Source organism: Meles meles, chromosome 9 (assembly GCF_922984935.1).
Source record: "Meles meles chromosome 9, mMelMel3.1 paternal haplotype, whole genome shotgun sequence".
NCBI classification, from domain to species: domain Eukaryota; kingdom Metazoa; phylum Chordata; class Mammalia; order Carnivora; family Mustelidae; genus Meles; species Meles meles.
This window is the reverse complement of record NC_060074.1, coordinates 25,750,904-25,777,236: the sequence shown is the minus strand read 5'-3', so window position 1 is coordinate 25,777,236 and position 26,333 is coordinate 25,750,904. Positions and strand designations below refer to the sequence as shown.

At 37.7% G+C, this 26,333-nt stretch overlaps 1 protein-coding gene across 1 annotated transcript in view; it reads left to right on the top strand.

The window, feature by feature from the left end:
* ABCA12 (ATP binding cassette subfamily A member 12) overlaps positions 1-26,333 on the top strand; it is a 176,551-nt gene that overhangs the window by 143,375 nt on the left and 6,843 nt on the right. Inside the window, exons 37-50 of the mRNA XM_046019118.1 lie at positions 1,912-2,039; positions 4,702-4,789; positions 6,554-6,659; positions 11,075-11,129; positions 11,698-11,875; positions 13,544-13,659; positions 14,467-14,626; positions 15,754-16,007; positions 18,298-18,502; positions 19,633-19,742; positions 20,038-20,179; positions 21,168-21,302; positions 23,484-23,587; positions 25,243-25,335. Of these exons, the coding sequence (XP_045875074.1) occupies positions 1,912-2,039; positions 4,702-4,789; positions 6,554-6,659; positions 11,075-11,129; positions 11,698-11,875; positions 13,544-13,659; positions 14,467-14,626; positions 15,754-16,007; positions 18,298-18,502; positions 19,633-19,742; positions 20,038-20,179; positions 21,168-21,302; positions 23,484-23,587; positions 25,243-25,335 (1,874 nt within the window). The remainder of the gene's footprint in view (positions 1-1,911; positions 2,040-4,701; positions 4,790-6,553; positions 6,660-11,074; positions 11,130-11,697; positions 11,876-13,543; positions 13,660-14,466; positions 14,627-15,753; positions 16,008-18,297; positions 18,503-19,632; positions 19,743-20,037; positions 20,180-21,167; positions 21,303-23,483; positions 23,588-25,242; positions 25,336-26,333) is intronic.

Here is a 26,333-nt window from a genome sequence, read left to right as displayed (position 1 = left end):
ACTAAGTTAGAACCTAGATAAATGTCATTAATCTAAGAAAAAGTGGGAGAGAGAGAGAGAGAGTGAGTCAAAGCAAGAAACAGACTTTTTACTTGTAGAGCAATCCAGTGGTCACCAGTGGGTGAAATCGGTGTTGATTGCACTTGCTGTGATGAGCATACCGTGATGTATGGAACTGTTGAATCACTATATTGTATGCCTGAAACTAATATAATATTGTATACTAACAAACTGGAATTAAAATAAAAACTTTATATATAAATAAATCACCATATATGCATGTATGAAAGTACCTACTAATGCTGAAGATATACATAAACTATGGGATCAACAATTCCATTTGTATTATACTCCCATCGGAATTGTGATCATGTTCACCAAGAGGCATATACTAGATATTCATAGCAATACTATTTGTAATAGCCACTCATATTCCCCACCAGCAGTAGAGTGGATCAATCAAATGTGATATATTTTCACATTGGAATTCTGTATACAGCAAAAAGGGAACGTTTGATCTATAACTACACACATCATATGGAGGATTCTCACAAGTGAATGATGAGTGGAAAAAGCCAAATACAAGAGAGTATATATAATGCAATCCTATTTCTATAAAGTACGAAAACAGGCAAAACTATTCTGAGCTGGTTGCTTTGGGAGTGGTAGTGACTAGTGACTGGAAGTAAGCTTGAGGAGGGGCCTTCTCTGGTACTTGCATTGTTACCTGGTTTCTGGTTACATGGGTGTGTTCGGTTTGTCAAAACGCATCAGGCTATATTATATGTGCTTTTCTGTACATACAATTCAACAAAAGACTAAAGCTAAATGATTACATTGTATACATAAGGGTGTCTCTAATTGTGGAGCCAGTAACTTTCTTCAAATGTGATCTAAATGTTGACCCAACTTGATGTAAGGTGAAGTTCAGCATTCATTTTTTAGAGCAGTCTGCAACTTTATGTCTCAGTACCCATAAAGTTGGCTAAAATGTGGTACTAGCCTCAGGCTCTGGGGCATCCTGTGCAGGGATAGAAGGAAAAACTGGAAAAATGCTAGGCTTCTCCCAAACTAAACTTCATGTCAGAAGCATGAGAAGCTTCTGTGAAAAGTAAGTGGTCAGGAAGTGCAGAAAGCTTATGAGCATAAAAATAAGTGGTGAAAACTAAGATCTGAGGTTGGTTAATAGTAATGGACCAATACATTTAATTTACAGTGGCGGTACTGTAAGATGCTAACAATGGGGAGAACTGGGTAAAGGGTGTACAGGGACTCTGTGTTAAATTTGCAGTATCCACGCATGGGCCTGTAGGAATATGTAAGCAACTTTGCCATATATGCCAACTTTATTTTGGAATAACTGTGCATTTACATAGGTAAAGATTAGATTTGGATTTATTTAACATAAAGTTGTGAAGATTTAGATAGTGTAAACTGGAGCTCTGACACTCAGCTTTCGTAACTTGACGTTGCAGCGCAAACTCCTCCACTGCTGTCACCCGAGCACTTACGTCCCTTAATGTCGTCTTTTCAATTCTGGGCAAACATGTTTTTCTTTCCTGGGAATTGTTGAGGGAATTTTGATTTATCTTAGAATTTAATGTTATTCTCCATGCATATCAAACTTGTTAGTACAGTGAAAAGAAAATTGCACGTTGGTTAACTTGTATTCTTTTTGGCTTCAAGTAAGTCCCAAACGTGTGTGTGTTCTATAGAAATAATAACTTCTCCAATTTCTTGGAATAGGAGGATGTCTTCCTTTTCAAAGCTCTTCAGAGTCAGAAGACAGTCTTATCACGCTCTACCTGTTGCAGCAAGAGACAGATCATGAGACTGAAGCTTCTTCACATTGTCTGTTTGATTTGCAAAGCATTGATCAGAAAGAACTTAATTTTTAACTTTACTTTTCAGGAGTGTCCTAAATTTAACTATTCTCCACCTCATAGAAGAACTTACTCTTCTCAAATAATTTACAACCTCACTGGGCACCGCTTGGAAAATTATCTTATATCAACTGCTAATGAGTTTATGCAAAAAAGGTAAAAGTACTCTGTAATATATTAATTTAGCATATCTTGATTTCAAATTTTAATGACAACTGCCTTCTGAACTTGAGACAATAGATGAAAATTTCTGGAGCACCTAGGTCGTTTAGTCGGTTAAGTGTCTGACTCTGGGTTTTGGCTCAGGTCATGATCTCAGGGTCTTGAGATCAAGCCCTGTGTCAGGCTCCCCACTCAGCTCAGCAGGGAGTCTGCTTCCCTTCCTCTCCCTCTTCCTCTCTTCCTCGCCCCTGTTAATGCTTTCTCTCTCTCTAAAATAAATACGTATTTAAAAAAAAAAATTGATGAAAATTTCTACTGATTATTTATGTGGTTAAATTCTCTCTTTTATCAAAATAGTCTTATGTATGAAAATTTTTTTTAAAAAATAACAATCTCAAATAAGACTCATTTTAAGAAATTAAAAAGCACTTGGGTTTTTTTAGGCTGCAAAAATGTATTGTTAAACTTTTACATATCTTTTTCTTCTTTTTTTTTTTTTAATTTTTTATTTATTTGACAGAGAGAGATCACAAGTAGACAGAGAGGCAGGCAGAGAGAGAGGGAGGGAAGCAGGCTCACTGCCGAGCAGAGAGCCCGATGCGGGACTCGATCCCAGGACCCTGAGATCATGACCTGAGCCGAAGGCAGCGGCTTAACCCACTGAGCCACCCAGGCGCCCCTACATATCTTTTTCTTCTTGAAGCAAGAATGTTCTTGACTAGATTACACCAATTTGGAGAGGGATTTTTGTTTGTTTGTTTGTTTTGTTTTGTTTTCTCTATTCCACATCCCTAGGATCATGGCCTGAACTGAAGGTAGACACTTAACAGACTGAGCCACCCAGGCATCCCCAGTTTGGAGAGTTTTAAGGCATGGCTGTAGGTGACAATTAGCCTTAGTTTCAATGTAAATATCTCAAGTTTAGGGATAAAATGTGTCCATGTATAGCAAGGCCACAGGCTCATACCAAAGCCACCCAAAGGCTTGCCATGGATGTAAGGTTGGTAGGCTTGTATTTGGGACACCGTGGATGGACCTGAAGTCACTCTGTATGCTAAGTGAAATAAGCCAGACACAGAGAGGCAAACACTGCATGATCCCACTTGCATGTGGGATCTGAAATAGTCAAGCTCATAGAAGCAGAGAGTAGAATGGTGGTTGTCAGGGTCTAGGGGTTGCAAGAAATGGGGAAATGTTGGTCAAGGTCTACAAAGGCTCAGTGATGCAAGATGAATAGATTCTGGAGAGCTAATCTACAGCAATGTGACTATAGTTAACAATACTTTATTGTATACTTGAAGTTTGTTAAGAGGATGGATCTTAAGAATTCTCACCACACATGCACACACATGCAAGGCCTGTGTGTGCACACAAAAAGAAAATGGTAACTGTGTGAGCTGATGGATATTTTAATTAGCTTGATTATGATTATTTCACACTATATACATGTATCAAGATATCAAGTTGTATACTTTGAATATCTACAATTTTTATTTGTCAGTTATACCTCAAACCTGGGGGAGGGGCAGCTAGTCATTTTGCAAATAGCTTCTGTTTCCTCCTTTCCTCTATCTCTTCCCTCTTTATTTCTCAATGTGCACAAATGACTAATGTTCACTGTAAAATAATTAGAAACTGCATATAAGCAGAAATAAAAAGGAATTTCTCTCTGTCCAGATAGAACCACTATTGATTGTTATCCTTACAAAAATTTTCTAGACACAGATACATGTAAATATTTTCAACAGAATGAGGTTTATTATAAACATTTCTAAATTTTTAAGAGACTATGAACTGACGAGTACCAGGCAATTATATAGGCACAATTCACCTTCAAATGCCCAGGAAGAGAAAAAGTATAGCACCAGGGGACAAGCTAGGAGGTAAAGTCTGGAGAATCAAAGAAACAGAGCCATTTGAAAAAACATGAGAACTGATCTTATATAACTTTAGTATTAAATCATTTCTTTAGGGATGCCTGGGTGGCTCAGTTCGCTAAGTGTCTGCCTTCGGCTCAGGTCGTGATCCCAGGGTCCTAGGATAGAGTCCCACATCCAGCTCCTTTGCTCAACAGAGAGCTTGCTTCTCCCTTCCACTCTGCCTGCTGCTTTCCCTGCTTGTACTCTTCCTCTCTGTTAAATGGATAAATAAAACCTTAAAAAAGTCTTTGAAAAAAAAAAATCACTTCTACCAGGTGATGGATAATAGGGAGGGCATGTATTGCATGGAGCACTGGGTGTTGTGCAAAAACAATGAATACTGTTATGCTGAAAAAAATAAATAATTTTTTTTTTAAAAAATCACTTCTTTAAAAAGGATTTTTAAGGGCTGAAGTATTGTGATTTTTGAGATGGTGTGTGATCCAGTTAAGTTGAAGGAATTGGTTAGATTACATATCACTTACTTTCAGAATGATTACTCCACATTTGCAATTGTTTAAAAGGACTTTTTATTTCTAGTTACAATGTACACTTTAGATTAAAATATGATAAAAGAAATCAATAAAAATGTCAAATATTTTCCAGGCAGTATTTATTTCATACTTTCAATGTGCTCCTAGTGGAAAGAAAACATTGAGCCCTTGGTTAAACAATTTAGGTCCATTTATGAATATTTTTTCCATTAAAACAAATATAAATTTTGTTATTCTATATAGGTATGGAGGTTGGAGTTTTGGGTTGCCTTTGACTAAAGACCTTCGTTTTGATATAACAGAAGTTCCTGCCAATAGAACACTTGCTAAGGTAAATTATAACCTTTCTTCTGGGATGTCATACAAATGAGAACGTGAACTTGAAATGCCCAAGCATGAGCATGAGGTGAAAACAAAACATGGATGCAATTAATTTGAGAAGCTGTTTGGCATAATGCTTTCCCTGTAGCACTAGCCTTCCAATCCTATGTATTTACCCCAGGGAAACATGGATACACAAGCACCAGGGTACATATACAAAAATGTACACAGTACTGTTTCTCATATTAGCCGAAAACACAACCCCAAATGTCCATATACAGCAGAATACATGAATTGTTCTATATTCATTCAATAGAACTTTCAGCAGTGCAATGAGCTCAGTTCCATACAAGCGGGTGAATATCCCAAACATTACTAATAAGCAAAAGAAAAAACAAAAAGAAACACTTAACTGTGATTGCATTTACCATAAACTTTAAGAGTAGGCAAAATTCAACTACATTGTTTATAGAGAATATTGTGATTTTGAGGGACACAGAAAATCCTGGAGAGGATGTTCTGGATTCTGGCAATTTTTGTTTCTCAACTTGAGTGATGGTTCAATGTGGGTACTCCTTTTATAATTTTTGATTAAACAGTACATTAATGTTTTATGCTTATTTCTTTAGGTGTACATCATATATGGTTATCCTTGATTCTTACAGAACATGGATACGTAACAGAATTTGATGGAGATAAATACTCCTATTGGCCTTCCTTTTTTTTCAACTAGATCATACCTATGCTTTGAAATAAGCTAGAATCACAGAGTCACACATATACGATCTAGAGGAGTCTCAGAAATTTTAAACTATCCTCCTATATCCCATAGTCAGTGACATATACAGACTTGGGGGAAGTGGAGAGACTAATTCTTACTTAGTAACTGTGATAAGCCAAGCACTGGTGTCAGTGTCACCTGTACACAAACTAACCAATTACATCCTCACAACATTCCTGTGAGAGAGATTATGGGGCCTATTTTAACCGATTTTCGTAAGGTCATATAGAAAGTAGACGGTGGAGTTGGAGATTTGAATGCCCTTCCCCCACCATTTGTTCCTTTTCTTCCTCTCTCCACACACAGAATGAACATTCTTGCATAAACAAAGAGTTCTAATATTAAATAACTTCTCTCTTGTGATTTTAAATTATCAGCTGGGTTTCTTGAAATACAGAAGTATTTTAAACCCTCTGTTGTGGGTTTTTTTGTTTTTTTGTTTTTGTTTTTGTTTTTTTTTTACAAGAAAGATAAAGTAACTCACTTCTGTGTGGTTTATAACTAGGAATGGAAAGTTAGCCTGGGAATTTCCAGGTTATCAGTCTTGTTGCTAAAGACTCAGTGTGTGTGTGTGTGTGTATTTAAACTTTGTACAGCCTGGCCTAGATGCCGTTTGTTGTTGTTATTATTATTACTGAGGATGTCTTAGCTCTAGTCGCAGAATCCCTATACACTAGCCACAGAGATGGAGATATTAATGATTTCTCCAGTTTATTTCAAGTTTGCCTGTAGAGAAGGTACAGAGTAACTAATAACTTGCTGCCATCACACAGGGGGAACAATGTTTTCCCAATCTCTGCCCACCTCTAAATTGCAGACATAGAGGTGTGTGGTCAGCAGTCTGGGGAGTGGTTCTAATTTTCTGAGATAAAACAAGTTATTGGGAAATTGGTGCTCTTCTTTTAAATATAAATTCTGTGGGCTATCAGATGTAAAGGCAGCCTAATCTCTTTAAACAAAATGCTGATCTTGCCTCCTTTTGGAATTTAACAGGTATGGTATGATCCAGAAGGCTATCACTCACTTCCAGCTTACCTCAACAGCTTGAATAATTTCCTCCTACGAGTTAACATGTCAAAATACGATGCTGCCCGACACGGTAAAGTTACTTACGCAGAAGCTTCTTATATTGCAACTTTTGCCTCTGTCCATATAAAAATGCATGGTAGAGCCTGTTTCCTCCAGGTATTTTATGGTATCTAAATCACAGATCTTTAAAAGGAGTCTGAAAGTAGTAACTACCACCAGATGGAACGTTCTGGGTAATCTCCTTAACTTCAGGTTAATTTAGCTTCCTCATTTATTGAGTCAGGATAATAATGCTTAATGTCATCCTTGTTGCTGCTCTCATGTCTAGTAGCTATTACTCATAGGAAAACATTTTATTACTATTTACTTGTATATAGGCTAAGAAATCAAAAATACTTAAATGTTAATAATTCTAAACATGAAGCCAGAACTTTCAAACTAAAAAGTTCTACACATTACCCAAACTGTTACCATTAATTGAGCACTTACCATATGATATGTGCTTTATATGAATTACTGCTAATCCTTACAAACAGCCTTTCAGGATGAATATTCTTGGTCTCTGCTATTATTTCTGTAGGGCTCAGAAATGAGATTTGAAGCCATGTCTGTCTGACTCCTGCCTCTTCATTTTTCTAATACTTCTCTGGACTCAGTCATGTCTCCTTCCATTGGATTTCCCAGGAGGCATCCACATAGTTTTCAAAACAGGGTTTGAGATTTGAAAGAGACTGATTTACTTTTTTTAAACTCAATTACTGTTTATCAAACCATTTCATCTTGTTAAGCCTGCTCAAATTATTTTCCGTACTGATCCTAAAAATTAATAATAGTAAAGATGGAGAAAAATGAGTAACCTATTTGCTGGCCAAGACTGAGTGTCTAGATGAATAAACAGGCCAACAAATAGCCTACTAAGTAGAAAAATAGACACAACATACCTTTCAGAAATGCCAACATCTGTTTTCTTTCATCTCCTTCCTGTTGGGCAGAATAGTGTGTGCTGGATATTCCGGTGATTGGGGAAGTAAATTACAGACTCAGATACTCATCCTAGCAAGAGAATCTTTCAGTCTCCATTTTAGAGACAACAGTATTTTTTTCCCAACTGCTTTGGCATTTTCCTAGTGGAGGAACTGTGAAGAAAATAAGACTGATAGATGGTCCTTAGATCTAGAGCATCAATAAAGGGCATAGTCAAAAGTGGCAAATTAAGTTAAATGGTGACCAAACCTGGATGGGTTTAGTATAACCTGGTCTGAAATACGATTGAACACTTGACTGAACACTTGACTTTCGGTAGGATGTCCTCATCAGAACAAAAGATATTTGTTTCTGTGACAGATAGTGAAAGTGTAAGAGCTGTAGAAATGCTAAGTAGGTGAGAACAAGAGACCAAGGCCATTTTTGAAGAGTCAGCTTTTGAAACCTGTGATCAGGTTTCATTTATTACTAGTATTCTTTGCCAAGACCAAGACAATCTGGATCACTCCGGACTCTAGCAGGCTTTTTAAGTTACAGAAGTTAAAGAACTAAGAATTCTGGGACATAAACTATATATTGACCCTAAAAGGAAATTTATGTTTTAGGTTTAAAAATAAGGCTTAGTTTGAGTTATGTAGCAATTAGTAGTAGTGTGCCGTATGTGTATGTGTGTGTATATGTGTATCTATATTTTTTTAACTTTTCTTGTGTAGACTCATGAAAGTGGTAGCTTTCACCCTCTTGGGAAGGAGTTTGATTTTCTTTAAAGAAGAAATCATGTCACCCCCAAAATACTTCTCTTGTTCTGTAATGCATGTATGGGGCCATGGTAATACTATCTTTAAAAATCAACTCAGTAACTCTCCTGACATCTCCCTCCCCCAATGACATTACCTGTTTTAAGGCATGTTTGTTGAATTCTGCATGAATTGGGATTTTGCTTTAGCTGTAAAACTGATTTTCTTTGAAATCTAACATGCTAGTAAATATCTTTTAATTAGTTTTCTTTTGTGATGTCAATATCTATTATTTTCATGAAGTTCCCTCTAATAGTTAATTTAACATGAAAATTCTGTTTTCTTCTCAAACAATATAGGTTTGCTTGTTTTCTCTAATAAATGTTCTACCGCTATGCTCTTTTCTAGATACACTGACACATTGTTCCCTCCACCCTCATGTTTGTTCTGACCCTTTATTGTGTTAGTAGTAATGGTCAATGGGGAGCATCTCATTTCAGGTTGACAACTTACAGAGACAATCGAAACAGATCATGTGTTATTTTGAACATATATTTTATATGGGGGAAATCACTGAAATTTTAATATTCAGTTTGATTTAATAAGCACTCATTGACTGATGACTGTACTCAAGACGTTATGCTGGGTGCTGTAGAATCCACAGAGAAGATTTCCATATACATCCTTAACCCTAATGCATTTACTTGAGCTTTCTGCTAAAAATATGTATAAAACAATTGGTTCAGCAGCATTTTCCATAGTGGAGTAAATGCATTTGTAAAGATTCCTTCAGTGAAATAGAGTAAGTTCTTTTTTTTTTTTTTTTTTTCCCATTTTATTTATTTTTTCAGCGTAACAGTATTCATTCTTTTTGCACAACACCCAGTGCTCCATGCAAAACGTGCCCTCCCCATTACCCACCACCTGTTCCCCCAACCTCCCACCCCTGACCCTTCAAAACCCTCAGGTTGTTTTTCAGAGTCCATAGTCTCTTATGGTTCGCCTCCCCTCCCCAATGTCCATAGCCCGCTCCCCCTCTCCCAATCCCACCTCCCCCCAGCAACCCCCAGTTTGTTTTGTGAGATTAAGAGTCATTTATGGTTTGTCTCCCTCCCAATCCCATCTTGTTTCATTTGCGACGACGTGGATGGAACTAGAGCGTATCATGCTTAGTGAAATAAGTCAATCGGAGAAAGACAACTATCATATGATCTCCCTGATATGAGGACATGGAGAAGCAACATGGGGGGGTAGGGGGATAGGAGAAGAAGAAATAGAGTAAGTTCTTGATTCTGAAATACCAAGCAGAAATAAAAAAAAAAAAATATTTCCCCCCCCCCCCGCCGCCTATATTATGATTCAGCAATAGGTTTAAGTAGGGCCCCAAGGAAAACTAAATCTCAGTTAAAAAAAAAAAAAAAAGAGAGACCATTAGTTTACACAAAAGATAAGAAAAGTGCATTCCCCTATGATGTGATTAAAGTTATAGGCCACATTGATTGTTGCTGGCTTTTTGTTTTGCTTTATTTTTTTAACATGTAACAGTTGCAGAATTCAACCTCAAAATATGTTACATTCTACATAGTAAAAATTACAAATTTAAGTTATGCAGAGAATATAACTTTAGAATAATTTCTATTTGGCTGCTGTGAAAGGGTCTTAATATCCCAATATAATAAACATATACTATATGAGCAGTAAGTGAGAAAGTTCTTGCTTAGCTTAGGACTCTGTAAAAAACAAATGTTTAAGGGATAGCCTCACTGCCATCCTTTACGGTTCTTTTCCAAAGTTTCTCAGACTGGAAGACTTTGCCTTCCCGGTGTGGTCCATTAGGAAACTGTCAGCCACCCATTTTGACTGTGGCTAACTATGGCTATCAACATCCTCTGATAAGAGGAGAAAAGAATCTGGCTTCTAATTCAGGAGCTATAACTGACTATGGAACATCCCAATAATTTAGGATTGTATTGGATTTAAGTAACTGCTTTTTCAGAGCCAGCTAGTTTTTCTGAATTCTCTTGGATCTTTATATGTCTCAGTGAAAATCCCTCAGAGATGGCCGAAACCACCAAGCCTTACCCTGGTAGAGTTCTTGAATGGTAGTTTTCTTGGAATTAGTAAAAGAGGAGGGATCTTCTCAGGCTACAGTATTTTCCCAGCAAAAGACTAAACAGCAATGGGGTGGTCAGTGTTTTTTAGGAGAACCTCTTAAAATTGGTGTAAATACCAATATAATAAGTGTTACTTAAATACAAACTTGTGATGAGATAGAATAAAATGGAAAACAAAAATGTAATAGAGGGGAAATGCTATATAAGAAATGTAAATTTTTGGGGCGCCTGGGTGGCTCAGTGGGTTAAAGCCTCTGCTTCGGCTCAGATCATGATCCCAGGGTCTTGGGATCGAGCCCCACATTGGGCTCTTTGCTCAGCGGGGAGCCTGCTTCCTTCTCTCTCTCTGCCTGCCTCTCTGCCTACTTGTGATCTCTATCAAATAAATAAATAAAATCTTTAAAAAAATGTAAATTCTTGCCCCTTTTCCCAAAATTCCATATACAATGTGAAAGCATTTTTTTTTCTTTTTATCTGAGTGCCATTAATTGTGTGGCATTGATGAGACTGGCTAGGGGGAAATAACTTTCCTTTAGAATAGTATCCCCAAAGTAAAATGAGAACATAAGGAAGAAAGTATTATATATTATTCATCCAAAAATTGGTATTTCTGAATATCTACTAATGAAAAAACCTGTCTCTTCTTTAAGGCATCATCATGTATAGTCATCCCTATCCAGGAGTGCAAGACCAAGAACAAGCCACGTAAGTAGAAACATCCAGCATGACTACTCCTTGGCATATAGTCAGGCTTCTGTATAAAGTACTATAATTGGAAATCACGGTTGTATGTGAATAAATGTCAATCTAGAAGGGCTGTTAATATAAGTCACTGACTGGGATAAAAGGAAGTTTCTGAAAGTCTGTGCAGTGAGGTTGCCGAGTGAGCTTGCTGACTAGAGTCAGAATCTGCTGCTTTTATAAGTCAAATATGTAAGTGCTTCATGATTTCAATTCCCCTGCATAGCGTTTTAAGTACTAGTTCTAATCTCAAGAACTATATATTCCTTGCATATTCCCAGTAATCTTAGAGACCAGGGTTTACTTATTTATGAAATATCCCTGGTCAGTTCCGATGCACTAGAGCTATATGTACCCGGGGTCATAGCCGAGTCATGTAGAAGATATTATCTGGCTGCCTTGCAGGAAGACTTATTTGTGTCCAAGCCAAGTCTTATACTGTTTTGTTGATGGTTTTAGTCATGAGTCTTTCTGAAAGGAAGAGAGTTCCAGAAACTTACGTGTGCTTTCCTCTTCCTATTGCTCACTACAGAATGAGCAGCTTAATCGATATTTTGGTGGCACTCTCCATCCTGATGGGCTACTCTGTCACTACCGCCAGCTTTGTCACCTACGTTGTCAGGGAGCATCAGACCAAAGCCAAGCAGCTGCAGCACATCTCAGGCATCGGTGTGACGTGCTACTGGGTAACAAACTTCATTTATGACATGGTGAGTAACTTGTGTCGCTGCAAGAAAGACAGGATTGATTTGAGAGAAGACATCAGTTTGAGGGGAACCTGAGTGGCTCAGTCGCTTGAGTGTCCAACCCTTAGTATCAGCTCATGTCATGGTCTCAGGGTCGTGAGACTGAGCCCCATGTCAAGTTCCATGCTCAGTGGGGTCGTCTTGAGATTCTCTCCCTCTGCCCTCCCCTGAATCATGCTCACTTGCATTCTCTCTCTCTCTCAAAACATCTTTTAAAAAACAGATGGCATTAGCTTTATTGGCCCTACCTGGTTCAGATTATTTCAAGTCAGTAAATTAAGAAAAAAACATTTGTATCAGTTTTACAGTCATCCGAGAGAGGAAAGCTCCACCTCCCCTCATCTCTATGGTCTGAGACCATCTATATCAGATTTCCCAGGGCATTTACTGAAATGTAGATTCCTGCCCCCCTCCCAGACCTACTAGTTCTGCACCTTGGGAGTGGAGCCAGGATATGCATTTTTAACAAGATCCTTTATTTTATGCATACTAAAGTTTGAGAGCCACTACTGTGGAGAGGTAGAAGTTAGCAAAATAACCTTGCCCAATGGTACCAAATAATCATGCTTATAAGACTTCAATCAACTAATAGTAAAAAATTTGAAGTAGCAGTCCCTGATGAATGACACTATTAGAGAAGAATAGTTGGGACAATAAGGGGTGAATTTCATTGACAGCTCTCTCATTTACATAAAATGGTCCCAAAGTTCAGATGGGTTTTCTTGACTCCAAATGGGCCAGTATTGGCGAAAAGCCCAGGAGGTGGTATGCATTTGCCTGGTGATTATGGCAAAATTGTCTGAGTTGCTGTATAGATCATTGGCTTGAAGAGCTGGAGAGTAATTAACTGCATATCCACTTTGTTAATGTATCCAGTGAGGTCTGAAATGCGTTTGTTGAAGAAGTCAAATCTAAAAAGAATCGTAATGACTCCTCTGGACTTAATAGGAGCTTTAAAGCCAAGAAAGCTTAAAGTACACGATTCTGTGAAGGGCTGCTTACTACTTAGATTCTATTGTCATGTATCTGGTGTTCATTCCAATTTAGGAGCCCCCCCCCCCAATTAAATTACCATCTCCTTTATAGTGTACATCTTGCTGCAGCCTGCACAACATTTAATATTTCTGTTTGTCAATAAAACACTGAATTCTTTGTTCATATATGTGTAATTCCAAGAATGTGTGGAACCCGCCACCCTGCTATTTTACACAGAGTGTCTCAACTGATAACCAAGCCTTAGAAATCTACCACCAGTCAGCGTCCAGCATTCAAAATGAAATCAATATTTTGAAGGCTGAATCTAATACCAAGATACCTGACTGTCTTATCTTCCTTACTGAACCTCTGTCAACAAATGATCCCAAGTCTCAAAGCCTGGAGGCAGGAACACCAGGGACTCTGTGTACATCTATAAAGATGGAGACTGGCTTGACCTTCTATTACAGGAGACAAATTCTAAAGTGAAATCAATGGTAAAATAAGCTGAACATTGCAAGCAACAGGAACATAAATAAAAATTCATTCCTTCACCGATTTCAAGGTCAACTTGTTACAATTTTAACTAGATGGGCTATTGATGTTTTTGGAAAAATATTTGCTGTATATTAAGCCTTGTTTTACATATTCCCATAGGCCTTCTACTTGGTGCCTGTAGCATTTTCAATTGGTGTCATTGCAATTTTCAAGTTACCTGCCTTCTACAGTGGAAATAACCTAGGCGCTGTATCTCTCCTCCTTCTGCTATTTGGGTAAGCTGCAGTGAAAGAAGAATGAACAGATGTAATTTACATACGTAATTTAATTACGTAAAAATGGATGCTTTAGAATGATCAGAAAAATGTGTGTACATGTATGGATTTATGTGTTGACAAATCATGAGTATATAGCATTGTAAGTTGTGTACTCATGTATATTTTATTTACATTTTTATAGATGTCTAACACATACACAATATTATTTCTGTATTAGGGCAATACAGGTAGTACAGGTTAACATCATCAGTGCAAGCATAGTGGTTCTGTCAGCCCTGAATGCATGAGTAGTATCCATCAACTTCGCAGTGTAGCTGATGAAGGATTACTTTGTCCTTAGTTCTTCTTCATCACTGGAAAGGTTGCTGCAAATTTGCTCAAGCAGGACATTCAGCTTCTGGGCATTCCATGTCTGGTTAGCTAACTTAAAATAAGGTCATTATTTTTTCTCAGCTTTAAATTGTAAGATTTATATTGATTAAACTCTTATTTCTGAGAAAACAAACAAACAAACAAACAAAAAAACTTCCCTGCATATAGGATGACAACATGTCTAGAAGGAATTAATTTGTAGTTGTGATGGTCTACAGCTACTCAAGTTTCCTGAAAAGAGAAGCTTCTTACTGTCACTTAAGAAATCCAAAATATTTGTCAAAAAATGTTATAAAAGAGATCTAACTATAAGAGATCTAGCAACTTACCCCAATTGTTTATTTTCAAAACCGTATCAAAGTTTTTGTTTATTTTTTGTTAAAGGATAGTGATGAAGGCATAATTTTAATCCTTAGTATTATTAACGTACAGGTATGCCACATTTTCTTGGATGTACTTGCTGGCTGGGCTCTTCCATGAAACAGGAATGGCTTTCATCACTTACGTCTGCATCAACCTTTTTTTTGGCATCAATTCCATTGTTTCCCTGTCAGTGGTATACTTTCTTTCCAAGGAAAAGCCTAATGATCCGGTAAGGTCCATTATTTGTCTGCGAAACTTCAATAAAGTATGAAACATTTCAACATGTTCAAGGTGAAAAGATTTTCTGTATTTCACATTATCTAATACAAAAGAGGAATTTCATTTAATTCTATTAAATTTAGTAGAGGAGAAACTACAGCCTTTGAAAATTCTTTTTAGGCTCCATCTAGGTTTATCTCTATGATTGTATTTGCCCAGTGTCAAAACTATTGACATTTGATAGGGCATGAGTGGGGTGACGGAGGTGAAATCAAGATATATTATATGATACTGTAAAAATCATGCAACCAATTGGTCAGCTACACTTTTTACTCATTAACAAATTGCTATGGTATGGTAGTAACAAGGACAATGACTTAGTTCTATGACTGTGGGTTAAGATTTTTTTGAACATTTACAGAGAACAAACCTAATTCATCCCCTTCCAGTCATGTATTGAAGTCTACTCCATTGTAAGCATCACTTTCCATTCAGAGGGGACAATTACAATTAGTGAGAAGGGAAGCACTAGCAGTGCTAAGAGATTGAATTGGAAAGAATAGAGAGGAAATGAAATGAACTAAGGAATAGACAAGCACACTCCAGAAGGAAGAAGACAATTCATGAGTTGGAAGTGGTTGGCCCAATTGTGAATAACGTGAAAATGAGCCATTTGTTCCTTATCAAGATAGGCTGTCTCTCTTTTCTCACTTCATTTTAGTCCCTCTTCACGTACAAATTTACCTAAGGTTCTAAAACTTAACCTTACCAAATGCCTCCTTTACTCAGGCTTGACCAATACCTTGTGTCAGACCCCAACAGCTTGACTATTTCTGCATTCCTAGGATGTAAGGCAGGGCTAGAAGTGATTCAGCCTCCAGGATTTGGCCTGATCATGGCCTGATGGCCTGATCATCTCAAGAAAAAGATAATCCTTTTCTGCTTGTATTTTAGTTATAAATCTCTACTGTTTGTTTAGAGTAAATACTTACATGTAAATTCAGCACACATGTGAAATATTTGCCAATCTAGATGAATTTCTCAAGTTTTACTATTTGTCCACATCTAGTTTTGCATTTCTGTCAATTTGTTAGAAGTCTAACACTGAGCTTCATTTTTTTTTTCCTCTCATTTCAGACTTTAGAACTTATTTCTGAAACCCTCAAGCGCATTTTCCTGATTTTTCCACAATTCTGCTTTGGCTACGGTTTGATTGAACTTTCTCAACAACAGTCAGTCCTAGACTTCTTAAAAGCATATGGAGTGGAATACCCAAGTGAAACCTTTGAGATGGATAAATTAGGTGCAATGTTTGTGGCTTTGGTTTCTCAGGGCACCATGTTCTTTTTCTTGCGGCTTTTAATCAATGAATGGCTAATAAAGAAACTCAGGTAAATGAAATGAAAATACTGTGTTTGACCTCCATGATAAAACTCAATTCAGAATATTTCAGAAGTGGTCCATAGTCATCTTTCCATTAGTAAAATGGAAATGTGGTCAAAAAAACTTAAAAAAACTGTCAAGTAATTCACCATTCATTTTATTTAGTAAATAGTTACCAGACCTTACTATATGTCTGCAAGTATTGTTGTAGAGTGAGAGAATAATATTAAAGAAGCTCAACTATTAGCTTTAAGGAGATTAGCCTTAAGATTCAGTGGTGAAAAAAAAATTAAAAAAAAAAGATTCCGTGGTGAAAAGAAAATACATATGTAAACAAAAGATGTAGTGTTTGAGTTGTTTAAAAGGAAGGATAGAAAGTAGAAATGAGAAAAGAGTACTGAGTGAGTAGCATATTAGCAGTGGGTTTTGGAGAAGATCGGGTAAAGAGAAAAACAGAATCATAAATTAAAAAAAGAAATATATATACCATTGACCCCGCTACTCCATTTCTAGGATTCTTTTCCTACAAATATGCTCATACACATGCAGAATTATTTATGTACAAAATCATCCATCATAGCAGCCATTCTTAATAGCGAAAGAATGAAAACAAACTAAATGTCCTCCATGTAAGGGTTGGTTTGATAAATTATGTATGTTTTTTTCATATGTGAAACACTGTACAGTCATCAGACTGATACAGTTCTGTATGTAATATTTGGGGTTACTGCTGATATTATTAAGTGAAAAACCTAGTTTCAGAACTTTGTGAATTCTTTATTACCACTTGGGTTAGAAAAGAACTATAATTTATATGTACATATGCACCGACTATCTCTAATTATGGGTGCCTTGCTGAAGAGAACTATACAGGAAAACTTACTTCTCGCCATATATTCTCACTATATATTCCTCAGTACCTTTTTAATGCATTGATGTGCATGTATCACGAATGGAAAAATAAAATGTAAGTTAAAAATAATGAAAACAATGACAAGAACAAAGATCAAGCAAAAAAATCTTGGCTTGTATTTGAGAAATGAGTAATACAGTGTGATTAGAACATAGAATAAATGTAATGAAATAGTAGGAACTTAAGCATGTGGCCAGAAGACCATGGAGTCTATTAGATACTTGGCTAAGGAGATGATTTGGACTTTGTTCAACAAAGAAATAGTCGTCCAGTAAAGGTTTTGACCAGAAAGCAACCTGATCAAATGGTGGTTTAGGAGATGTGATTCTTTGGATGTCCTACAGATTAGAATGGAAGAGTCAGAGATATTGGAGCAGTTTGAGATTCCTGAAGAATTTAGGTGAGAAAGAGTGAAAGCCTCTGATGGTAATAGAAATAGACAGAACATGATTGATGACTGGGTGTTAGAGGCATTTCCAGTGTTAGGAGACTGACATGAGTGGATTTTAGAATGGGGAAGATTCAAAGAAAACATCACAGTTGGAATCTCTGGGGATATCATTAAAAGAAGCAGGAACATTGGGAGGAAGATCTGATTGATTTGTTGGGTTTTTAAATTTTGTTTGATTTGGTTTGCTTCAGTATATGTTAGGCAAGATGTTGATGTGGGTTTGAGACTTAATTAGTTTTCAGGGCCGATAACCTTAACTAGATCCTAGATAAGACTTCCACAGGAAACAGAACATAGAGGAACATTCATGTCGCTGATGATAAAAGAAGAAATAAAAAGGATTTTCTTTTAAGAAGATGATAATTGGGGGCGCCTGGGTGGCTCAGTGGTTTAAGCCTCTGCCTTCGGCTCAGGTCATGATCTCAGGGTCCTGGGATCGAGCCCCACATCGGGCTCTCTGCTCAGTGGGGAGCCTGTTTCTCCCTCTCTCTCTGCCTGCCTCTCTGCCTACTTGTGAGCTATCTCTCTGTCAAATAAATAAATAAAATATTAAAAAAAAAAGAAGATGATAATTGATCATGGACTTATAAGTGTTGGGTCTTATTAATGACTCTGGTCTCTCTTTTAGGAGGTAACTTTCAAACCCAAACTGATCTCCTTGTTACTAAAATTAAGATTCTGAATTGTAACAGTGGATCTGAAAGCATTTAAGGCATGGAAAGCAGAAGCTGTTTTCCGAATACCATATTGGATATGGTGAATGGCATCCATGCTAATTTTTAACTTGTTTAAGCAGCATAATGCACAACAAATTGAAAACAAACCTAGTGTGTGATTGCACACTTTCAGTGAAGCGACAACCCATTAAAATATGTGAGAATTGAATGATGCCGTCCAGAATCACTGATGCAGAATCACTGGGTCCATTTTTTAGGCTCTTCTTTAGAAAATTTAATTCTTCACCCATAATGGAGACAATAGATGAAGATGAAGATGTGCGGGCTGAGAGATTCCGAGTAGAGAATGGTGCAGGTGACTTTGACCTGGTCCAGCTCCATCGTCTCACAAAGACCTACCAGCTTATCCACAAAAAGATTATAGCTGTAAACAACATCAGCATCGGGATACCTGCTGGGGAGGTGAGGAGCACTGCTTCGTTCTGAACGGTCCTTTATATTGGCATATTAAGTGACAAAAATCTTCTTTTCTGGAAATTTTTTTTTCTAGAAATATGGAAGTTACCCCCTGAGTATTTTGATGGATTCTGTATATAAAATTTACACACATCCATGTTTTACTTACCCTCTAAATCTTCCCTCTTAACAGAAGGGAGTGACCACACCCCAAATTCTAAACCCCATCCCAAGCTGCTGTCCTCCCTGGGGTGGGTTTCCAGTCATGCTGCCTGTGCGGGGTGCTGTCTTCAACTTTTAGTTCTCAGCCATTTGTGAAAAACAGCATGAAGAGACCAGTGTCCAGAAGCAAGGTCCTACAACTGCATCCATATTTATTCTTGCTGTTTTTGTAGTGAAAATATTGGGGCACCTGTGTGGCTCAGTTGGTTAAGCATCGGACTCTTGATTTTGGCTCAGGTCATGATCTCAGGGTCACGGGATTGAGCCCCACATCAGACTCAGCGGTTCAGTGTGGAGTCTGCTTGAGATTCTCTCCCCCTCTCCCTCTGCCCCTCCCCTCTTGTTCACTGTCTTATAAATAACAAAATATTTAAAGGCAAAAAAAAAAAAAAGAAGAAAGAAAGAAATATTAAGGCAACTCTGAAAGGAGAAAGAGAATGTGAGCATTTCCCTTAGTTTTTGGAGCAGAGCTGCAAACCAAATGCATCAAATCTATTCAACAGCATAAAATTATTCCTTCAGTGGCTTATTCAGTAAAGTTGTGATTTTGTGTGAATAATGTGAAATCTATAAATATAATTACTTTGTCAAGTTAGCATATCTTACTTGTGGGATGTTTTGTCATGTCACCCGATAATATAATATAAGATAATGTGTAAAATAAGTCGTAAGTATATATACAAACGTTCATATGGTTAAAAGAAAAAAGATATTTAAGTAACCATTTGTTTTAAAAGAGAAAAAGTTTTATCAAATACCAACAGAACACTACAATATCCATGAATAATTCCAGTGATGTATTTTTCTTTGTAATTTATTTCACCCAGGGAGAAAGAGGAAAGGATATAACAGTAACATGTCTTTGGTTTGGATTAGGATTTATATATTTTTTTTTCTTTGCTCTCCCAAACTAGTGCTTTGGCCTTCTTGGGGTGAATGGAGCAGGAAAGACAACGATCTTCAAGATGCTGACAGGAGACGTAATTCCTTCAAGTGGAAATATTCTGATCAGAAATAAAACTGGGTATGAAAAACTATGGCTTCAACTTACTGAGCACAACATAATGACATGAAAAAAATAATTAAAATGAACTCTTTGTTATTTTTGTAGTCGCATTATTAAATCCTTAGGGGAAAAATAGCTATTCTAGGAGGTGGGAATTTATAAATCTTAAGTGTGATATGGTCGTGGGATATTTTACCTTTTTTTTATTAGAATCACCAATCCCCATGACCAAAAAAGAGCTGCCTTCCCCATATTTGGGGACAAGCAGGGACATGCCTTTTGCAACTCTGTGTCTTTTCTTCTCTCAACTCAGATCCCTGGGTTACGTTGACTCACACAGCTCCCTCGTTGGATACTGCCCTCAGGAGGATGCCTTAGACGACCTGGTATCTGTGGAAGAACACCTGTACTTCTATGCCAGGATACACGGGATTCCAGAAAAAGACATCAAAGAAGTGAGTACAAGTTTGAAAACTAGCTCCTTTGAAAACCATTACTGTTTTCGCTCCCTGCCCCCCACTCTCACAACTGACTGAGACCTGGAAAACTGTGGCATTTTCTTGCTGTCAGGGACCACTGAAGCAGTCTTCCCTTAATTGTGAATATCAGACAAGACGCCTGCGAACCCAGTTGCAGAAGTTCCTTGACCTGTATTTGCTCAGAACTATCCAGTAAAGGATCACACTTGCCAGAGGCTAAGGGCTGAGCGGTGGCTGGTGATGTCTGCACACCCTCCTGTGTTTAGATAAGTTCTGAAACAGGGGATTCCCCAAAAGCTGACCACGTAAAAGCGAATAGCTTCCATTTTGATTTTTTTTTAAATGTGATTTTGTACTTCAGTGCCATCATTTGCCTTTTTATGGAATGGCTAACCCTTGGGACAGCTTTCTCTATTTCTGCCACCCTGAGGACCTGTTGAAATCCTCCTAGGATTCCACTCTTTGCCAGAGCTGTTTAGCTACAGAAATAGCCTCACAAGCCCATGGCTCCTAAGTTAATGTGCTGCAGTTTTGATACTGGGTCAGTTTTAAATAGACATAAAGCCTTTGTGACAATTTGCCCCCTCCGTAAGAAGAAAGATGAAACAAAGAGGACAGTCCATGAGAAACCTGCCTTGTGAAGGGTAGAATTCTGTTTCAGCTCTTTTAAGTTGTATATAGAAATCCTACAGAAGGTCCAGTCCAATTGTAAATACACAACACACATTTGTGGGGGGGGATCCCATTTAAAAATGAGCTTCCACAGAATTGTTTTTATCTCTTTAATACATTATTAATTTTCAGGTGGACCTTTAAAAGTAAAAATAAAATAAGTTGGGTTTAAATGTTTGAATTGTTTTCAGTTCATTATAGAGCTTTCTTTCACAATTAACTTTTTTCCCTGTAGTGCTGTTAGGGTTTTGGCAGCAGCAGGTCAACAACCTAACTCGTTTTCCTCCCACAGACTGTTCATAAACTCCTGAGGAGACTTCACCTGATGCCCTACAAGGACAGAGCTACCTCTTTGTGCAGTTACGGCACAAAAAGAAAATTATCCACCGCGCTGGCCTTGATAGGGAAACCTTCCATTCTCCTGCTGGTAAGAGGATCGTTGTGGAAAAGGGGACTGCAGGATTAGACCCACATACCCAGTAGTGTGTGTAATATTTTATTGTCATTGTTGCCATAAATCTTTACTGAGGTCTCCCTTTGTGCTGGTTGTTTTGCAAAACATCTTACATATACCACCTCATTAAGGGAATTTATTTTTTTTAAGGATTTTATTTATTTCTTATGTCAGAGAGAGAGAGAGTGCACAAGTGGTGGGGGAGGAGGTAGGCAGAGGGAGAAGCAGGCTCCCCACTGAGCAGGGAGCCCGATACAGGACTCGATCCCAGGACCCTGGGACCAGGACTTGAGTTGAAGGCAGACGCTTAACCGACTGAGCCACCCAGGCGCCCTTATTAAGGGAATTTATATCAGCAAAGAGCTATGGCTAGTTCATTTCAGAAAACACTTGTTATGGGAACAGGAAGTAGCCAGAACAAATTCAGGATATTCTAATAAATATCGTTATGGAATACGGAACAGTTTGATTGCCCATTATTGAAGAAATCTGTTGTTAGTAACTCATCAGGTGAACCAACATATTTTCCAACTTCTCCTAAAATGGAAAGACAGAGTTTAGGGCAATGTGTTGTGCTAAAATTTCATTTCCCTGTTACTTAAAAATATGCGTTACCTAGTTTGGGATTGACAATATGCCTCTCTAATTTATTTGAATTCTTTGATGCAAGAAATGCATTCCACATATATATTTTGGTTAAGAGTTGGAAAATTTAATTCATCACCTGGAATACAAATTACCCATAGAGGTGATTGATAGGGCATCCTGCTCTTCAGACCAGACGCTGGGAGGGGGCCTATTTCTAAGAAATGAACCTGCCCTTATTTTGGAAGATGCACTTCGTTTAAGGAACTCCGAACTTCAGGAGAGTTTTGACTGTATGCAATACAAATTTAATTATAAATCACCACATTCTTCCAGGGATTGAGTCCAGGGACCCCATCTTTTAAACCACCCAGCTAAGTGATGCACACCCTATTTTCCATAGTACCAGAAGTTTATAATGCGTTACATCCCTGCCCATTAATGCTTATGGTGGAATGTTATTGTCTGAGTGTCCCTTAACTTGAACAAAACAATCCTTAGGCACTTCTGTGACAGAATAGAGGTAAAGTATTTAAAATGTTTAAAATTGCTAGGCAAATGTTACGTGTTAATGAGCTGAACTGAAATACAGGCTATGAAAGAAAGCTGTCATATTTTCTGTCATATGCATTTACCCTATATGCTCTCATCTTCAAGAATAGGAGCAGTGACAGGATATCCTTTCCTGTCTCCCCAAATCAACACTCATTCCTTTAGCCTCTTACTATAAAGACAAGCCTCAGATAATCCTATGTGCATACTCTCCACTGAGAAAACAGACCTCTTAATTACGACCTAATCTTGACTCCTAATTTGTTAATTTAATCATCTCTTACAATTTATTATTGCTTGTTTAGCAATCGTTTGTCATTTATTTTAATTTTGTGTCTGAACAATTTTCCAAAACATCATTTATTTTAAAATACAATTTATATTTTCTACGTGGAAATTTCTGCAAATGTTATGTTTATACCTCCGAAGAGGATTCGATTTCAATTAATAACATAGAATTTAAAATATACCTCCAAATAATACATTATATGTTGATAAAAATTTAAAAATTCAGTAAAAATTTTTAAAAAGTTAAAAAACAAATAAAATAAAATAAAATATACCTCAAACATATTAACTGAAAAATCATATTGTGTTCTGTGAGCAGCAGATGCTCTGTTCTCACTCAAAACCACAATTCAGCTCTCAGGAGCAAGGTAGCAATCTTGTTGATGTAGCTTCAGATATATCTGTGACAATGTAGTATTAAATGCAGAAACCCCACTTTGTCATTAATTGATGCAGATTTTTTTTTTCCAGAGAAATATGAGACAAGTGTAAAGTAACAGGGTGTCAACTTCACTGAGACACTTTTTAAAAATGGATTGACACTTCTAAATGATGAATTTTGAGCTTTTTGACAGCAGTAGAAAGAAGCCTATTAAGTATAAAACAAGTTTGTCACAGGACTTCGCAAAGTGATTTCTGTTCTAGGCAAGTGAGACGCAGTGATTCAGGTAAAGAACCTCATCAAAAATTAACTAATTTGATAAATTTTTCTTGTAACTTTCTATTAAGGATGAGCCGAGCTCTGGGATGGATCCTAAGTCGAAGCGGCATCTCTGGAAGATCATTTCAGAAGAAGTGCAGAATAAGTGTTCCGTCATCCTTACATCTCACAGGTAAACTGAGGGTGGGAACCCCGGGGCCAGTGAGAGGATTCTAGGAGGAGAGATGGGAAGAGATAATCCTGTAGAGTGCGCATGGGTCACGAAGCCACGGTTGGGTTGAAGTAATTTATGTTGTCGTCATGGGAGCAAGTCAGGCAGGTTTCACGTGAGAACCCCGCTCCTGTGGCGGGGGGTGGGGTGGGGGTGGGGGAATAGGGCCTAAGCGATCTGTGTACAAACAGTTTCTCTTAGGGCGCCTGGTGGCTCAGTCTGGTGAACCTCCCATTCTGGGTTTGTGCTCTGGTTACGATCTCATAGGTCTTGAGATCAAGCCCCTCCTCAGCAGAGTCTGCTTGAGGATTCTCTCTGTCTGCTCCTCCCGTCACGTGCGTGCACCCCCGGGGGCACGCATGCATGCTCTCTCTCTAAAACAAATGAATAAATCTTTAAAAAGAAATTTAAAAATAAAAAGTAAAAACAAATTTCTCTTAAGAGGAACTTAAACTATTACTCCCTGTTGCATAAAGTTCATCATCCTCAGCCTTAGTATGGAAGGCCTTTTCTTGTCTGACCTCATCTAAATTTCCCGTCTTCTTTTTTCCTGTGACACCCCACCCCCCATTCAGTCAATCTAAATGGCTTAGTGGTTCCACAGACACTACCCTTCCCTATCACCACACCCTATCCCTGCCTGGCTTTCTACCTGAAATGTTTTGTGTTTTGTGTTTTGTTTTTCCTGAAATGGTTATTTGACAAAATCTGAGCTCTGATCTCCCAGGCCTCCTCCATGAAGTGGATCCTTCCCATCGATTCAGTAAAAAAACTACTGAAGCATTTTATCTGTGTCTTTCTTGTAAGGTTAGCCTTGTATTAAAGTCATCCCTTCACTTCAATTATCATATAGTAGAAAAAGTTCTAGATTTTTTTTATAATTAAGAGTCACACATGGGGCACCTGGGTGGCTCAATGGGTTAAAGCCTCTGCCTTCGGCTCAGGTCATGATCCCAGGGTCCTGGGATTGAGCCCCATGTCAGGCTCTCTGCTCAGCAGGGAGCCTGCTTCCCCCCCATCCTCTGCCTGCCTTTCTGCCTACTTGTGATCTCTGTCTGTCAAATAAATAAATTAAGTCTTTAAAAAAAAAAAATCATATCCTAGCTTTGCCTAGCACGCTATATATTCTGAAGCCAATCTTTTAATTTCCATTCACTTTTGTATGAAGTAGAGTGGATTTGTACCAGTTGTCATAGTTCTTGAAATGAGAGATTGTATAATCAAGTACAGGTTAACTAGTTATAAATAAGAAAGCATAAAAGCCAACTGAATATGAAGTATGAAGTGTCATGAAAAAAAGCTCAGGATTATTTTGGAAACATTTCTCAGGGAATGTAGGTCTTGAGCCTAAGCTTGAAAGAGGTTGAAAGAAATACTGTGTTTGATGAGAGGGCATTCCAGGTGAGCGAGATGGCTTCAAGCTGGAGAATAAAGAGTAATAAACCCTAGGTGAAGACATTTAATTTATATATTAAAATGTATTTTTTGTGTCCTTCAAGGGAAAGGACATTTTAAGGAACTAAAATAGTATTTCTGAGTTCCGTAATGGAACATTTGAACTTACTCTTATGAGCACTTTTCTGTGCCCGGCATTCTGATGCGGTTCTGTCTTTCAGCATGGAAGAATGTGAAGCTCTATGCACCAGGTTGGCCATTATGGTGAATGGAAGGTTCCAGTGTATTGGGTCTTTGCAGCATATAAAGAGCCGGTAAGAGGCGCCTGGGCAGCTCGGTCTGTTGAGCTTCTGAGTCTTGGTTTCAGCTCTGGTGGTGATCTCAGGGTCCCAAGACGGAGCCCCACACCAGGCTCTGCACTCAGCGCGGCGTCTGGTGGAGTGGCTTTCTCCCTCTCCCTCTGCCCCTTCCCACAGTGCTTGCTCTCTCTTTTGCTCTAAAATAAACAATTTAAGTCTTTAAAAAAAAAAGGCAAGTGAAGAACTATTGTGTTGTTTGTTTAACATGCAGTGTGGGGAAGTCACTCCACCAGTACCGTACTAACCTTTGAGGATTGCTTCACAGCTTGTCTGTGATGAGAAGCAAAATGGGAAGAAAAAGTTGATCTCCAACTCACCTGAAAGTTAAATTGTCTTACTAAAAGGTCTTTAAAAAAAAAAAAAGAAACTACGACACAAATACCCTCAGAAAGTAGTTTTCTAAGAATTTACTTGATAACAAGTTAGACCTTGACAAGTACATAAAGGCATAGATTTTTATCTTGCGTGTTCATGTGCCATGTGCACAGGCTTTTAGTAAGCTGTTTAACATTTTTACTGCATTCAGAACTTTTTAATCAATAACACATTGGAGAAATGTATACAAATATCATAGTACCAAATTAAAATTAAATTAATATTTTATATTTGCCAGAGTACAAATGCACTTATACATGTCCATGTTAATCTCCAAACTTCAGGGTGTTACTTTATACCTTTATCTGTACAACTCGGCTTCTTAAGAAATAGTATTAGCCAAGATAAGTAAGAAAAAAGGATGAAAGAGACATTATACATTGTTCTCACAGAGTCTGTTGTGACTTGTTTACAAACTATACTTGGGCAAACATTTAGCTAACATAATAAATCATTATTCATTTTTAAAACCCCAGTGACTTTAATCTTCACTTTGGACACCAAATCTCCAATGACTCGCCTTCTTAAGACCTTGTTAGTTTTAAATTAGAAAGTACTTAGCCCCAGATACTGACATC